Raw genomic sequence first — 17,684 nt, 5'->3', positions numbered from 1 at the left:
TCCTCAGGTCCAGTTTTGTGAAGAATCGCGCTACGTGAAATTATTCCATTGCCGTAGCGATGAGAGGTAGTGGGTAACTAAACGCCACTGTAATGGAATTTAGACCTCTATAATCAATACACGGACGCAGACCTCCATCCTTCTTCTTCACAAAAAAGAAGCTTGAGGAGACGGGTGATATGGAGGGCTGAATGTACCCCTGTCCCAGCGATTTGGAAACATATGTTTCCATCGCAACTGTCTCCTCCTGGGACAATGGATACACGTGACTCCTAGGAAGTGCAGCGTTTTCCAGAAGGTTTATCGCGCAGTCCTCTCGACGATGAGGTGGTAATTGGGTTGCCTTCTCTTTACTGAAGGCGATAGCCAAATCGGCATATTCAGAGGGAATGCGCACGGTGGAAACTTGGTCTGGACTCTCCACCGTATTCGCACCAACGGCAACTCCTATACACCTACCTGAACACTCCTCTGACCACCCCTTAAAAGCCCCCTGTCGCCAGAAAATCACCAGGTTGTGTTGAGCTAACCAGGGAACCCCCAACACCACTGGAAACGCAGGTGAATCTATAAGGAACAGACTAATCTGCTCCTTATGATCACCGTAGCCACCCTAATTACTCCTGACCCTAATGGTCGGCTATCTAATGAGTGCACGGGGAAAGGTCGATCTAACGACACTAGGGGAATCCCTAGCCTTAACGCAAGCCCACGATCCATAAAATTCCCAGCTGCGCCTGAATCGACTAGCGCCTTATGCTGTAGAGAGGGGGAAAACCCAGGAAAAGAAATCAATACAAACACATGACCAACAGGAAGCTCTGAATGAGTTTGGTGCTTACTCACCTGGGGTGATCGAGCAGTGTTCCGCCTGTCCTCCCGACTCCTAGACGAGTTCCTCCAGCACCGGTCGGACGTGTGCCCTCGTCGACCACAACTGGTGCAGGAGGACACTCCTCCTCCGGTCCCCCTCGAAGCCGTACCTCCTAATTCCATAGGGATAGGAACAGAGGGGCTGGGGATTGGAAACGACAGGACCTGATCCGAACGCCCACGAGCAGCCAGCAGGTTGTTGAGACGGATAGCCAGATCGATAAGTCCAACCAGTGTGAATGCGGTGTCCCGACATGCCAGCTCCCTGCGGACGTCCTCCCTGAGACTACATCTAAAATGATCAATCAAGGCCCTGTCGTTCCATCCTGCTCCTGCTGCCAAAGTCCTAAACTCTAGGGCAAAATCCTGTACGCTCCTCGTCTCCTGACGCAGGTGAAACAGCCGTTCACCCGCCGCCCGACCCTCGGGTGGATGATCAAAAACAGCTCGGAATCGGCGGGTGAACTCTGGGTAATTATCCTTAGCCGAGTCCGGACCATTCCACACTGCATTGGCCCACTCGAGGGCTCGCCCAGTCAAGCAGGAGACGAGGGCGCACACGCTCTCCTCTCCAGAGGGAGCAGGATGCACGGTAGCCAGGTATAGTTCCAGCTGAAGGAGGAAACCCTGGCACCCAGCCGCCGATCCGTCAAACTCCCGTGGGAGTGTCAGCCGAAGAGCCCCAGAGCCAGATGTGGTCGCAGAAACAGGAGGTGCTGGAGAAAGGGTTGCTAGAGATGAGGTGGGGAGGCCACTCCTCTCACATCGATCCATTCTCTCCATCATTTGGTCCATAGCAGGACCAATCCGGTGAATCACGCTGGTATGATGGAGGACCCTCTCTTCCATCGATGGGAGAGGAGACGCTGCTGCTCCTGCTGATTCCATGGTGGTGCGGGATTCTGTCACGTCTAATCAAGGTGGGTGGAATCAGGCGCAGAGAGCAAATAGCGATAATAAGTTTATTCTCCAGTGAACAAAATAAACACGGTCAACCCAAATACAAACAGTGTGAAATTATCCAACACAGGATAACAGACTAACCGGAGAATAATAAACACAAAAACACCGACAGACGAAACGAATGACAAAATAAACTGTGCGGGACAACCTACATTATATACAGACACTAATTAACTAAACAACACACAGGTGAAAACAATCAGACAAAACCAACAGATACATGAAAAGGGATCGGTAGTGGCTAGTAGGACGGTGACGACGACCGCCGAGCACCGCCTGGGCGGGCAGGAGAGCCAACCTCGGCGGAAGTCGTGACATCATCCCTAAAGCCAACACCTCATTTGGCCGCCTTTCCTTCCAGTTCTCTCCTGCCTGTGACTGGAACAAATTGCAAAATTCGTTGAATTTGGAGAATTTTACCTCCCTCACCATCTTTAAACATCTGCTACCTGAGCAGCTAACCGATCGCTGCAGCTGTACATAGTCCATCGGTAAATAGCCCACCCAATTTACCTACCTCATCCCCATACTGTTTTTATTTATTTACTTTTCTGCTCTTTTGCACACCAGTATCTCTACCTGCACATGACCATCTGATCATGAATCACTCCAGTGTTAATAGGATAGGATAAGTAATCCCTCTCACCCCCCCCCCTTAAGATTTAGATGCACTATTGTAAAGTGACTGTTCCACTGGATGTCATAAGGTGAATGCACCAATTTGTAAGTCGCTCTGGATAAGAGCGTCTGCTAAATGACTTAAATGTAAATGTAAATGTTAATCTGCTAAAATTGTAATTATTTGCCTACCTCCTCATGTATTTTGCACACAATATATATAGACTCCTTTTTTTATTGACTTGTTTATTGTTTACTCCATGTGTAACTCTGTGTTGTCTGTTCACACTGCTATGCTTTATCTTGGCCAGGTCGCAGTTGTAAATGAGAACTTGTTCTCAACTAGCCTACCTGGTTAAATGAACGTGAAATAAAAAAATATATTTAAAAAATATGGAGAAGAATAGGTCCGTTATGCTTTGGTTTGAGTCACGTTGTTCGAACTGGTGAGAGCTTTCCGAGCTAAACGTAAGCTGATGGCCGCTAGCAATGGTTTGCTGACTGATAGCTGGTAGGTAGTTAGCTGGCTAGCTTCAGTTGAGGGATTCCAGATTGAAGTAAATAGAAATACTTTCGAAAAAAGCAGATCCACGCTACATTTGGTGAGGCGGGTTGCCGGAGAGTATTTAGAAGTTGAGGTTTCGGAAAATATTTTTTAAAGATATGCGAAGAAAAATATGTAAAAAGATATATACAAGGGACACGACAGGACAAAGACGTCTGACTGCTACGCCATCTTGGAAGAGAATGCATTAATTGCAGTGATGAAGCCGATAATTCAGATATATTTTATGCGTAAATGTCCATTGGGTCCCGAGTTGACTGGTATTGATTAAAAGCGACGGCACCACAAGCAGAAAGATCCAAGTTTGTTTGTGATGCTCACAGTTTGCCTGGTAAATAAACAACACACAGATGCGCAAAGAGTTGAGCAGAATGATTCTTAGTTGTGTTCTTTTTTCCTTCGCTGACCTTAATGAACCACTACTAACTGGGTCTCCCAGCCTGGACATCGGACCATTCGTTCTGCCTACATCCCTTCACTGACCCCTTAGAGGGCTAGGGAGCTGTTCCTCTGGACATATTCGTCTTGTTCTAGGCTGACAACATGAACAGATGTTGCATTGCCAATGGTTTGGGTCATTGATTGTGCATTCGGACATCAGACTGCCATATCGTATGATGTGGTTAGAGAATATGTACGTGTGGGAACTGACATGTGTCACCCTGGAATGCGGCCATGATAACCCATACAAATGAATATCAGATCAAACGCTGACAGACCAGTTTCATGGTTATCAGTTTCCAGTCAATCAAATCCAATGACAATTAAAAAAGAAGGTAAACAATACGCTTGAGTGAGCCTGGGGTGAGTCAGACACTCTTTATAGGCTGAGGCCAGAGGGAGGGATAAATATGAGAGAAAGCAGATGCATGAGATGGAGCATCGATTCTTAAGGAGTGTTTGAAAATCACACCAAAGCCAGGGAAACTCCACTGGTAGAGCCAATAGAGCTTAAGGTGAGGGAGAACAGAGAAGATAGCGGGATAGAAGAGAGAGTGAGATAATTAGGGAGGGATAAACATTGGTCCAGACTCAGAACGCTTATATTCATTAGGTACCAAAAGGAAGTTAACGAGCCAGAACGGGGAGGGACCTACCTGAATTTGTCCAATAAAAATGGCGTGTTTTCATTTTTCTTTTCAGAACGTTTTGCTATGGTGTACACTAATGAATATGACCTAGCTATGCCCAACATTGCAGGAGTCTTTCCCAGATTTTATACAGTAGCATTTAGCCTCCTGCCTGCCTGTGTCTATGAGGGCCCAGGTCAGAAGTAGTGCACTATAGGGAATAGGGCTCTGGTCTAAAGTAGTGCACGATATAGGGAATAGGAATATGGTCTAAATTAGTGCACTATATAGGGAATAGGCCTCTGGTCTAAAGTAATGCACTATATAGGGAATAGGCCTCTGGTCTAAAGTAGTGCACTATATAGGGAATAGGAATATGGTCTAAATTAGTGCACTATATAGGGAATAGGCCTCTGGTCTAAAGTAGTGCACTATATAGGGAATAGGAATATGGTCTAAAGTAGTGCACTATATAGGGAATAGGGCTCTGGTCTAAAGTAGTACACTATATAGGGAATAGGGCTCTGGTCTAAAGTAGTGCACTATAGGGAATAGGACTCTGGTCTAAATTAGTGCACTATATAGGGAATAGGACTCTGGTCTAAAGTAGTGCACTATATAGGGAATAGGGCTCTGGTCTAAAGTAGTGCACTATATAGGGAATAGGCCTCTGGTCTAAAGTAGTGCACTATATAGGGAATATGAATATGGTCGAAATTAGTGCACTATATAGGGAATAGGACTCTGGTCTAAAGTAGTGCACAATATAGGGAATAGGACTCTGGTCTAAAGTAGTGCACTATATAGGGAATAGGGCTCTGGTCTAAAGTAGTGCACTATATAGGGAATAGGCCTCTGGTCTAAAGTAGTGCACTATATAGGGAATATGAATATGGTCGAAATTAGTGCACTATATAGGGAATAGGACTCTGGTCTAAAGTAGTGCACAATATAGGGAATAGGACTCTGGTCTAAAGTAGTGCACTATATAGGGAATAGGGTTCTGGTCTAAAGAGGACCCTTCCCTATCCTGGGGAAATAAGTGTCTGTCTGCTGCTCAAGCTAGCTTGTTATATATGACGGAGTAGTGTGGAGAATCAATCCAGTGCAATTGACCAGGGGTTCCATTCTGGCTCAGCTCTGTGCTCCAGTTGCCTGATGTGTGACTGATTGAGCCCGAACCCTTTGGATAAGCTGCTCTGCAATATTCAGCCCATTTCATTTCCCCCATCTCCCCTCCGTGCCCACCCACACACTCTGTATGTCCCTAAACCTCAGACATTGGCTACATTGTTTGCCTGTCCCCAATGGCACCCTATACCCTACATAGTACCACTATGGGCCCTAGTCAATAGCAGTGCACTTCATAGTGAATAGGGTGCCGTTTGGAATGCAAGACTGTACAGTGACGCAGTAGAAAATGTTTCAATGGCATGGCTGGAATGCAATTACCTAGGATTCTAAAATCATATTTCCGTCCCTGTTCTCTCTCTCTCCTCTTCCTGTTTACTTTCTCTCAACTCCCCTCTTCCTGCTCTTTCTCGCTCACCTCTTCCCTTCCTGTTCTCTCTCTCCCCTGTCACCTCCCTGTTCTCTCTCTCCCTTCTTCCTGTTCTCTGAGGAAGCTCGTCTTGCCACCTCTGAAAAAAACCTACTCCCTGTTCTCTCTCTCTCTCTCTCTCTCTCTCTCTCTCTCTCTCTCTCTCTCTCTCTCTCTCTCTCTCTCTCTCTCTCTCTCTCTCTCTCTCTCTCTCTCTCTTCCTGGTCTCTCTCCCTCCCTGTTCTCTCTCTCTCTCTCTCTCTCTCTCTCTCTCTCTTTTCTCTCTCTCTCTCCTCTCTCTCTCTCTCTCTCTCTCTCTCAAGACTCTCTCTCTCTCTCTCTCCCTTAACTCTCTCTCCCTGGTCTGCCCTCGCCTCTCCCCTCCCTGTTCTCTCTCTCTCTCTCTCTCTCTCTCTCTTCCTGGTCTGTTCTCTCCCTCCCTGTTCTCTCTCTCATGGTCTCTCTCTCTCTCTCTCTCTCTCTCTCTCTCTCTCTCTCTCTCTCTCTCTCTCTTCTCTCTCTCTCTCTCTCTCTCTCTCTCTCTCTCTCTCTCTCTCTTCCTGGTCTCTCTCCCTCCCTGTTCTCTTGTCTCTCTCTCTCTCTCTCTCTCTCTCTCTCTCTCTCTCTCTCTCTCTCTCTATTGTTAAGTGACTGTCCCACTGGATGTCATAAGGTGATTGCACCAAAAGTCGCTCTGGATAAGAGCGTCTGCTAAATGACTTAAATGTAATCTCTCTCGTTTGGAATGCAAGACTGTACAGTGACGCAGTAGAAAATGTTTCAATGGCTGGAAATTACCTAGGTTAAAATCTCTCTCTCTCTCTCTCTCTCTCTCTCTCTCTCTCTCTTCCTGGTCTCTCTCCCTCCCTGTTCTCTCTCTCTCTCTCTCTCTCTCTCTCTCTCTCTCTCTCTCTCTCTCTCTCTCTCTCTCTCTCTCTCTCTCTCTCTCTCTCTCCTCTCTGTTTCTCTCTCTCTCTTCCTCTCTTTCTCTCTCTCTCTCTCTCTTCCTGGTCTCTCTCCCCTCCCTGTTCTCTCTCTCTCTCTCTCTCTCTCTCTCTCTCTCTCTCTCTCTCTCTCTCTCTCTCTCTCTCTCTCTCTCTCTCTCTCTCTCTCTCTCTCTTCCTGGTCTCCCTTACCTCCCTCCCTCTGTCTCTCTCTCTCTCTCTCTCTCTCTCTCTCTCTCTCTCTCTCTCTCTCTCTCTCTCTCTCTCTCTCTCTCTCTCTCTCTCTCTCTCTCTCTCTCTCTCTCTCTCTCTCTCCCCTCTTCAGGTTTTGTCAAATTAACTTCAGATTTTAATTGTAGCAAGAATTTACACAGCAGGTCAGGACAATTAATGTAGCAGGTTAGCATAACTAGGTGAAGGTTAGGAAAAGGGTAAGGGTTAGCTAAAATGAAAAGCTGAATTCATTTTAGCCATGACCCTCTCCCCTCCTTGTTCTCACTCTCTCTCTCCCATCCCGGTTCTCTCTCTCTCCCCTCCTTGTTCTCACTCTCTCTCTCCCATCCCGGTTCTCTCTCTCTCCCCTCCTTTTTCTCACTCTCTCTGTCTTCCTGTTCTCTCTCTCTTTCTCTATACAGACCTAATCAGGGCCATCTGAATGGTGTTTGGGTAGTAAATGAGTTTAGTGTCTTTGTAGTGTTAGATTATCACAAAGGTGAATGTTGTTGTTTGTTGAATAACATCAGATGACCTGTGGAGCCTGTAGTTGCAGCGTGTCTGTATTATGCGTTTAGACCAGGGATGCATAAATTGTCATACCATTTGGTATAGTGGGACAATGAAGAGGGTGATGGCAAAAGCAAGCAAGCACGGGGATATGCATTGCTATGGTGATTTCAGTAAACAAACAGTGCAAATCAACATCCAGGAGAAAGCAAATCTACGGCAGACGGCAATGACTGTGGCGGCAAGTCCCATCTACCGAGGCGGCATTCACCGCCAGCCTCAACGGCATTTATCGCCATTCTCTCATTGAAAACAACGACATCCGGTTTGCCTTGTTCCTCGCACCATCAAAACTCAGCACAACCCTGTACCTCTCTGCACCACCTCTGCAGTATTGAGGACAGCAGCTGAAGAAAGATGCTTTGGCACACCTATAAAGAATGTAAGATATACAGCACAATCAGAAGTTATTCAGACCCCTTGTCTTTTTCCACATTTTGTTACGTTACAGCCTTATTCTAAAATGGACACAATACCCCCAGAATGACGAATCAAAAACAGGTTTTTAGAAATGTCAGAAAAAAAATGAAATATCACATTTACATAGAGTGGGGCAAAAAAGTATTTAGTCAGCCACCAATTGTGCAAGTTCTCCCACTTAAAAAGACGATAGAGGCCTGTAATTTTCATTATAGGTACACTTCAACTATGACAGACAAAATGAGAAAAAAAAATCCAGTGCCTCATCCCAATCCTTTCTCGGAGCGCTATGGACAATTCCTTCAACCTTATGGCTGGATTTTTGCTCTGGCATACACTGTCAACTCTGAGACCTTATATAGACTGGTGTGTGCCTTTCCAAATCATGTCCAATCATTTGAATTTACCAAAAGTGGACTCCTATCAAGTTGTAGAAACATCTCAAAGATGATCAATGGAAACAGGACGCACCTGAGCTCAATTTATAATCTCATAGTAAAGTGTCTGAATACTTATGTAAATAAGGTATTTAACTTTTATATTTGTAATACATTTGCAAAATATAAAACTTTTTTTTTTGCTTTGTCATTATGGGGTATTGTGTGTATCCTCTTGAAGGATACACACAGATATAGGCACTGCCAAACTCAGGGGATCTGTTTAATATTCAAATCAAGGGTTTGTGTTTTTCTTTTCAGGTCAGAGAAATCAATATAAGCTGGAGAAATTCTAACAAGAGACAAGCGCCCTCGGGATAAAGATTTCTTTCAGTGTGTGTGTGTGTGTGTGTGTGTGTGTGTGTGTGTGTGTGTGTGTGTGTGTGTGTGTGTGTGTGTGTGTGTGTGTGTGTGTGTGTGTGTGTGTGTGTGTGTGTGTGTGTGTGTGTGTGTGTGTGTGTGTGTGTGTGTGTGTGTGTGCCTAGCTGTGTCAGAGAGAGTAGTGGTATTTTAATCATCAGAATCTTATAACAGAAGCTTTGTTGAGTGGGGTCAGTTGGGCCTTTGTGCTTTGTGAGAGAAGCATGTCAAAGAGCTGTTTGTCTGTCATGACCTTCACAGATAGACACATAGGGACGAAGTCTGTGACCCCTCTGTCTCTCTTGTAAATAAGAGACAACTAAGGCAGAGCAGGGTGACACTTTGTCTATATGTGTCTATCTTTTCACACAAACATGCACGCACACACACACACACACACACACACACACACACACACACACACACACACACACACACACACACACACACACACACACACACACACACACACACACACACACACACACACACACACACACACACACACACACACACACACACACACACCTGCGCTGTCACTCAGTCACTTGTCCATCATTCCTTTCTCTGGTGACTCAGCACTATGATCGAACAGATGGCCCTACACACATGCACTGTTTGTGTGTGGGTGTGTCTGCGTGTTTGTATGGGTTTGGTTGTGGCAGAGAGAAAGAGAGAGATAGGGAGAGAGAGGAGGGGATGAGACAGAGGGGGATGAGAGAGAGGGGGTGGGAGAGAGGGGGATGAGAGAGAGGGTCGAATGATAGAGAGAGAGAGAGAGAGAGAGAGAGAGAGAGAGAGAGAGAGAGAGAGAGAGAGAGAGAGAGAGAGAAGAAGAGAGAGAGAGAGAGAGAGGGGGGATGAGAGAGAGAGTGGTATGAGAGACATAGAAAGAGAGAAGTCTAAGTTTGCGTACTCTCACTGGTGACTCAGTTTGTGTACTCTCACTGGTGTCTTAGTTTGCATACTCTCGCTGGTGTCTTAGTTTGCATACTCTTGCTGGTGTCTTAGTTTGCGTACTCTCGCTGGTGTCTTAGTTTGCGTACTCTCGCTGGTGTCTTAGTTTGCATACTCTCGCTGGTGTCTTAGTTTGCGTACTCTCGCTGGTGTCTTAGTTTGCGTACTCTCGCTGGTGTCTTAGTTTGCATACTCTCGCTGGTGTCTTAGTTTGCGTACTCTCGCTGGTGTCTTAGTTTGCGTACTCTCGCTGGTGTCTTAGTTTGCGTACTCTCGCTGGTGTCTTAGTTTGCGTACTCTCGCTGGTGTCTTAGTTTGCATACTCTCGCTGGTGTCTTAGTTTGCGTACTCTCGCTGGTGTCTTAGTTTGCGTACTCTCGCTGGTGTCTCAGTTTGCGTACTCTCGCTGGTGTCTTAGTTTGAATACTCTCGCTGGTGTCTTAGTTTGCGTACTCTCGCTGGTGTCTCAGTTTGCGTACTCTCGCTGGTGTCTAAGTTTGAATACTCTCGCTGGTGTCTTAGTTTGAATACTCTCGCTGGTGTCTTAGTTTGCGTACTCTCGCTGGTGTCTCAGTTTGCGTACTCTCGCTGGTGTCTTAGTTTGAATACTCTCGCTGGTGTCTTAGTTTGCGTACCCTCTCATCTCCATACCACACTTTTAATGACATTTTGTGATTATGTTTAACACAATGCATTATATGCATCATACTTCAATGTGCCCAACAATGAAGGCCACACTTCAGCTGAAGAATGGCTGAGGTTTAAATCAGGACACGACAGTTCTAGTTGGACAGCGGGTTAGACCAGGTGACCAGGGTAGATGGGGAGAACTGGGCTGTGTCCCAAATGGCACTGTATTCCCTACGTAATGCACCACTTTTGACCAGGACCTATGGGGACACAACCCATGTCCCTTCAGGTGATCAGTGATTGACACTCCCAGAGAACGAGGCTTGGCCTATATGGGCCCAGCAGAGAAGACTGTAGCAGAGGGTCTCTCATCATCTTTCTCTCTCCACCCCCCTCCCATCTCTCTCTCTCTCTCTCTCTCTCTCTCTCTCTCTCTCTCTCTCTCTCTCTCTCTCTCTCTCTCTCTCTCTCTCTCTCTCTCTCTCTCTCTCTCTCTCTCTCTCTCTCTCAAAAAACATAGCTACCGTTCCTCCACATTCTTGATGTGAACTATGAACTTGCTGTTTATCAGGCTCAAGGCATGTAATTTAATGTTGAGAGAGTGATAGTGTCTCTCGTAGTGAGGCTTAGGAAGGAAGAAATAGACCCCAGATTTGTATTTAATTAGTGTATTTAACCTTTATCTGACGAGTAAATTAAGTCAATTAAGTCCAAATTCTTATTCACAATGACGGCGAGGGGCGTGTGCAGCGCTGAATAAATGAAAGTACGGAGAAGAAAAAAGGGGGAATGTGGTAGTTATGAAATCCTTCCTAATGGAGGAATAAACTATCAACATTTCCTTTTCCAGTATTGATCAGAACTGAAGAGGTCATTAGCTGCTGTTTGTGGCTGGTGGTTCTATGTCTCTGCAGTTGTCTGTGAATCAATCTTCCTTTCTGCTGTGCCTTCACTACTGGATGTCTGTCTTCTCTCAGAGCGTGTGAAACTGAACATGACATAGACCAATAACCACAGCTGCCCTGATATGAGTGTGTGAGTGTGTGAGTGTGTGAGTGTGTGAGTGTGTGAGTGTGTGAGTGTGTGAGTGAGTGTGTGTGGCACCCTCTTCTTCTTCATAAGCATATCATATCTGTAACAGACCACTTTAGAAAGCACTGGCAGTATAAAGCCAAAAGTGCATGATTAGCAAATGGACACCCTTCACACCAAGTCTCTGATTCAATGGGCTAAGTCAACTCAATCCATTCACTGTGTTGATCCATCACCAAGTCAATTACAATCCACAAGGAGTGGTTCAGCGTGGAAAGCAAATCAGTATCTAACTGGATTTAACCTTGTATTTCTTTACTGTAGTAAACACACTACGGCCTACAGTGGTTTATCTGTTCAGCGGTTTAACTCTCGCTGTGTCTCTCACTCTCTCTCTCGCCTCCCCTCCTCCTTTCTCCCTCCCTCCCTTCCTCCCTCCTTCTCTCCCTCTCGCCCTCCCTCCCTCTCTCTCCCTCTCAACCTCCCTTCCCCTCTCTCCCTCTCTCTCTCTCTCTCTCCCTCCCTCCCTATCCTCCCTACAGTGGGTGTTGGCCTTTGAGATCTTCATCCCCCTGGTCCTTTTCTTCATCCTGCTGGGCCTGCGCCAGAAGAAACCTGCCATCCCTGTCAAGGAAGGTAGGAAAGACTGAAAGAAGGGAGCTTCACAAAAAGGTGTACAAATGAAAGAGTAGTAGAAGGGATGCAGATGGCAGTGCCAGTCTGACAAACATTGTTTCGCTTGACAAGTACAGCAATGGAGTTGGAAGAAGCACAAACAGATCTGGGACCAGGTTACAGAAAGAGAGAACAGATCTGGGACCAGGTTACAGAAAGAGAGAACAGATCTGGGACCAGGTTACAGAAAGAGAGAACAGATCTGGGACCAGGCTACAGAAAGAGAGAACAGATCTGGGACCAGGTTACAGAAAGAGAGAACAGATCTGGGACCAGGCTACAGAAAGAGAGAACAGATCTGGGACCAGGCTACAGAAAGAGAGAACAGATCTGGGACCAGGCTACAGAAAGAGAGAACAGATCTGGGACCAGGTTACAGAAAGAGAGAACAGATCTGGGACCAGGCTACAGAAAGAGAGAACAGATCTGGGACCAGGCTACAGAAAGAGAGAACAGATCTGGGTCCAGGCTACAGAGAGAGAGACAGATCTGGGACCAGGCTAATGCAGAAAAAGATGAGAGGAGAACGGGAGCCAGGGGGTGAGGAGTGACGGTGGTTGGTGGTTAGTTAGGCACAGTGTTATGGTTGTGTGGGAATCCCCCGTTGCTACAGCTCCCTATTGAAGGGGAGTCCACCACCACCAGTTTGAACACAACACATCAATCTAAACAGACTTTCAGTGACAGTCCCGCTGTGCAGTTCCAGAAGGAAGGGAACGCTACTGTAGCCTGCAGATGTAGAGGATGCATCTTGATCTTAATATAGAATGTTTGCTTCTCAAATGGCACCCTATTTCCTACACAGTACTCTACTTTTAGTAGTCCTCTGTAAAGGCTATAGGGTGTCATTTGGGACCCAGCCTCTGTGTTGTTGTGACGCTGTATAGAATTTCCACCTACAGTATTTCTGTTCAGTTGTACAAGGCTCAAATGGAGCTTTACTAATCTGCCATTGAATGAAAGTCTGGTTACATAAAACACTGGTGTCTAGTGTTGTCATTCATACTGTTTCTTGACTGTCATGTACTGTCATGTTTAGTCATGTACTGTCATGTTTAGTCATATACTGTCATTGTTCACAGACATCCACACCTGTTTTATTTACCTGTTTTTTTTCTTCTCTTTTACTCTATGACCCTCTGCTTTTCACTCTCTCTCTCTCTCTCTCTCTCTCTCTCTCTCTCTCTCTCTCTCTCTCTCTCTCTCCTCCTCTCCCCTCTCTCTCTCTCTCTCTCCCCCCCTCTCTCTCTCTCTGATGATGATGTCCCCTCTCTCTCTCTCTCTCTCTCTCTCTCTCTCTCTCTCTCTCTCTCTCTCTCCCTCTCTCTCTCTCTCTCTCTCTCTCTCTCTCTCTCTCTCTCTCTCTCTCTGATCTGTCCCCTCTCTCTCTCTCTCTCTCTCTCTGTCTCTGATTCTCTCTCTCTCTCTCTCTCTCTCTCTCTCTCTCTCTCTCTCTCTCTCTCTCTCTCTCTCTCTCTCTCTCTCTCTCTCTCTCTCTCTCTCTCTCTCTCTCTCTCTCTCTCTCTCTCTCTCTCTCTCTCTCTCTCTCTCTCTCTCTCTCTCTCCCTCTCTCTCTCTCTCTCTCTGATGATGATGTCCCCTCTCTCTCTCTCTCTCTCTCTCTCTCTCTCTCTCTCTCTCTCTCTCTCTCTCTCTCTCTCTCTCTCTCTCTCTCTCTCGCTCTCTCTCCTCTCTCTCTCTCTCTGTCTCTCTCTCTCTCTCTCTCTCCCCTCTCTCTCTCTCCTCTCTCTCTCTCTCTCTCTCTCTCTCTCTCTCTCTCTCTCTCTCTCTCTCTCTCTCTCTCTCTCTCTCTCTCTCTCTCTCTCTCTCTGTCTCTCTCTCTCTCTCTCTCTCTGTTCTCTCTCTTCTCTCTCTTGTCTGTATCTCTCTTCTCTCTCTCTCTCTCTCTCTCTCTCTCTCTCTTCTCTCTCTCTCTCTCTCTCTCTCTCTCTCTCTCTCTCTCTCTCTCTCTGATGATCTCCCTCTCTCTCTCTCTCTCCCTCTGATGATGATGTCCCCCCTCCTCTCTCTCTCTCTCTCTCTCTCTCTCTCTCTCTCTCTCTCTCTCTCTCTCTGTCTCTCTCACTCTCTGTCTCTCTCTGTTCTCTCTCTTCTCTCTCTTGTCTGTCTCTCTCTCTCTCTCTCTCTCTCTCCTCTCTCCTTCTCTCTCTCTTTCTCTTCTTTCTCTCTCTCTGTTCTCTCTCACTCTCCCTTCTCTCTCTCTTCTCTCTCGTATCTTCATGATGCATGTTCACTGCATGCTGAATCAGTCTGTAAGTGTCAAAGTCTTTATCATTGTGTCTTCATGATTATCTCTAAGTTATGATTACCTTGACTCTGACTTTGGTCTCCTGTTATAATCCTGTCTGGGATGTGGGACAAGTGTGTGTGTATGTGTGTGCTCGCGAGCTATGTGTGTGTGTGTGTGTGTGTGTGTGTGTGTGTGTGTGTGTGTGTGTGTGTGTGTGTGTGTGTGTGTGTGTGTGTGTGTGTGTGTGTGTGTGTGTGTGTGTGTGTGTGTGTGTGTGTGTGTGTGTGTGTGTGTGTGTGTGTGTGTGTGTGCGGCTCCCCTCCTGATTTCCGTGTCTCTGTGTTGTCAGCACCGTGCTGAGTCTTAGGCGTACAAAATGGCACCCTATTCTCTTTATAGGGCACTACTTTTGACCAGGGCAGTGCATTACATAGGGGAAAAGGTTGTCATTTGTGACATAGGCTCAGTGACTGGGAAGGGATCTGTCTACAATGTTGTCTCTGGCCAACAGATCCTATTTCACACATCTGACTGATGCTAAAAAGCTTTGTGCCCAGGTTAGCGCTGTAAGGCACACACTGGCACCGCACCACATATACACAACACACAAGGGATGCACATGCACCGGCTCACATGTGCAGGGAGCAAATACGAAATGTGATCTGTGACAGCTCTCACACTGTCACAGTGACAAACAAAGTCACTGAGCTGTCTGTGTGAAAATATTCCTTTAAAGGGATTTGTCACTGGGCTGTCTGTGTGAAAGTATTCCTTTAAATGGATTTGTCACTGGGCTGTCTGTGTGAAAATATTCATTTAAATGGATTTGTCACTGGGCTGTCTGTGTGAAAATATTCCTTTAAATGGATTTGTCACTGGGCTGTCTGTGTGAAAATATTCCTTTAAATGGATTTGTCACTGGGCTGTCTGTGTGAAAATATTCCTTTAAAGGGATTTGTCACTAAAGGGATTTGTCACTGGGCTGTCTGTGTGACTGTGTGAAAAATAAAGGGATTTGTCCTGTGTGAAAATATTTTAAAGGGATTTGTCGCTGGGCTGTCTGTGTGAAAATATTCCTTTAAAGGGATTTGTGAGAATTTTGAAGATGAACGTTGTCTCTGTGTGTGTTTGTCTATGTTTCTACGTGTCTGTGTTTCCCTGATGACCAGTTACTGGTGACAATAAATGCTACTGTCAATACTGTATACATAACATAGCTATACCATACATCTGGCTGGAGCTAGCTCTTATTCAAGCCTGGGCCCAGATCTGTGTCCTATCATGTCTAAGGAGTGGCATGGTGGCACAGACAGACTGGCACCCAGGCTAGCTGTGACAGACTGGTACTCAGGCTAGCTCTGACAGACTGGTACCCAGGCTAGCTCTAACAGACTGACACCAGGCTAGCTGTGACTGACTGGTACCCAGCCTAGCTCTGACAGACTGGTACCCAGGCTAGCTGTGACAGACTGGTACCCAGGCTAGCTCTGACAGACTGGCACCCAGGCTAGCTGTGACAGACTGGTACTCAGGCTAGCTCTGACAGACTGGTACCCAGGCTAGCTCTAACAGACTGACACCAGGCTAGCTGTGACTGACTGGTACCCAGCCTAGCTCTGACAGACTGACACCCAGGCTAGCTCTAACAGACTTGTACCCAGGCTAGCTCTGACAGACTGGTACCGGGGCTAGCTGTGACAGACTGGTACCCAGGCTAGCTCTGACAGACTGGCACCCAGGCTAGCTGTGACAGACTGGTACTCAGGCTAGCTCTGACAGACTGGTACCGAGGCTAGCTCTGACAGACTGGCACCCAGGCTAGCTCTGACAGACTGGTACCAAGGCTAGCTGTGACGGACTGGTACCAAGGCTAGGTGTGAAGGACTGGTACCCAGGCTAGCTGTGATGGACTGGTACCCAGGCTAGCTGTGATGGACTGGTACCCAGGCTTGCTGTGACGGACTGGCACCCAGGCTAGCTGTGACAGACTGGGACCTAGGCTAGCTGTGACAGACTGGTACTCAGGCTAGCTCTGACAGACTGGTACCCAGGCTAGCTCTGACAGACTGGCACCCAGGCTAGCTCTGACAGACTGGTACCCAGGCTAGCTGTGATGGACTGGTGCCCAGGCTAGCTGTGACGGACTGGTACCCAGGTTAGCTGTGACAGACTGGTACCCAGGTTAGCTGTGACAGACTGGTACCCAGGCTAGCTGTGACAGACTGGTACCCAGGCTAGCTCTGACTGACTGGTACCCTGATATTTTCTGCTGGTTGACTGATCCAGATGTCAGGTCTGACCTGGGAGGGAATGACTATCCTAAATGGCAACCTATATGTATTCCCTATTAAAGTCACTATGGGCCCTGGTAAAAAAAATAGTGCAATATATACACTCATAGAAAAAAGGGTTCTAAAAGAGTTCCTGGTAGAATCATTTTGGGTTCCATGTAAAACCCTCTGTGGAAAGAGTTCTACAGGAACCCAAAACTTTTCTACTTGGAACCAAACGCGATCTACCAGGAACCAACAAGGGTTCTTCAAAGGGTTCTCCTATGGTGATTGTAGAGAATATGAGCCATGTAGGATGCAGGTACTGTTCTGTTAAACAGACTACCTTCACTAGAGAGTCAGTCACTAAAGATATTACTCAGCAGCTCTAAATACAAGTTGCCGCTGGCACAGATCCAGGATCAGTCTATCCTCTCTAAACCTAACCATAACCATCAGAGGTGGGGAAACCCCAAAACTGACCTTAGATCAGTGTCTCTAGGGGCAACATCATCCTAGACCATTTATGAGAAGTGCTCACTTTGTCTGGAATTGACTCAGCAGTGGGTGTTTTGAACTGTTATAGGTTATTCAATTAGACAGTAAAAGCACCAGAGTAAGTGGCAGCGATTTAGTCTTAGGATAAAGCAACGTTGGTGAAATGGATCCATTTTTATAATCACAGGGAGTAACTCATTTTTATACCTCTCCGACATTCTCAAAGAGGCCTATTTGTTAAGCTAGGATTCTTGTTCTATCTAATGGGATGAATTCATGTCATATGAGGGAGTGAGAGATGGATGGATAATTAAGTAGAATAGAGAGTGTTGTTGTTGCCAGGCACCTCGCCCAGTGGGTGGATGGATCTACTGCTGCTGAAAGACAAAAGAGTGAGAAAAACTCTTTACGGTAGTCATGGAAACATGGGCCATTCCATTGTGCACTATTAGCATGGACCTAGTTCTTATTCCAGGCTTGATTAAAGCGTGTCCAGCAGCAGTCACCGTTTATGAGTGGATGACAAACAAGAGCAGACATAAAGATGACAGCACTCTATGTCTCAGCCTGACATCTGGGTACCGCTTCTCTCTGCTTCTGACTGTGTGTTATCGGTGACCTGGGTTTCGCTTTCTCTCTAACCTCCTCTCTCTTTTCTCCTTTTTGGTCTTTGGACTACATTGAAACCCTCCAACGAACCTCTTCCTTACCAATCCGTCAATCCACTTCCCTCTCCTCTCTTCTCTCTCCTCTCTCCTCTCTTCCCTCTCCTCTCTTCTCTCTCCTCTCTTCTCTCTC

At 46.6% G+C, this 17,684-nt stretch overlaps 1 protein-coding gene across 1 annotated transcript in view; it reads left to right on the top strand.

The window, feature by feature from the left end:
* LOC124036568 (ATP-binding cassette sub-family A member 2-like) overlaps nucleotides 1-17,684 on the top strand; it is a 163,298-nt gene that overhangs the window by 72,842 nt on the left and 72,772 nt on the right. Inside the window, 1 exon segment of the mRNA XM_046351290.1 lies at nucleotides 11,735-11,828. Within this exon segment, the coding sequence (XP_046207246.1) occupies nucleotides 11,735-11,828 (94 nt within the window).

The sequence above is a fragment of the Oncorhynchus gorbuscha genome, linkage group LG05, assembly GCF_021184085.1.
Source record: "Oncorhynchus gorbuscha isolate QuinsamMale2020 ecotype Even-year linkage group LG05, OgorEven_v1.0, whole genome shotgun sequence".
In the NCBI taxonomy this organism is placed as follows: domain Eukaryota; kingdom Metazoa; phylum Chordata; class Actinopteri; order Salmoniformes; family Salmonidae; genus Oncorhynchus; species Oncorhynchus gorbuscha.
This window is presented reverse-complemented; position numbering and strand designations above follow the sequence as displayed.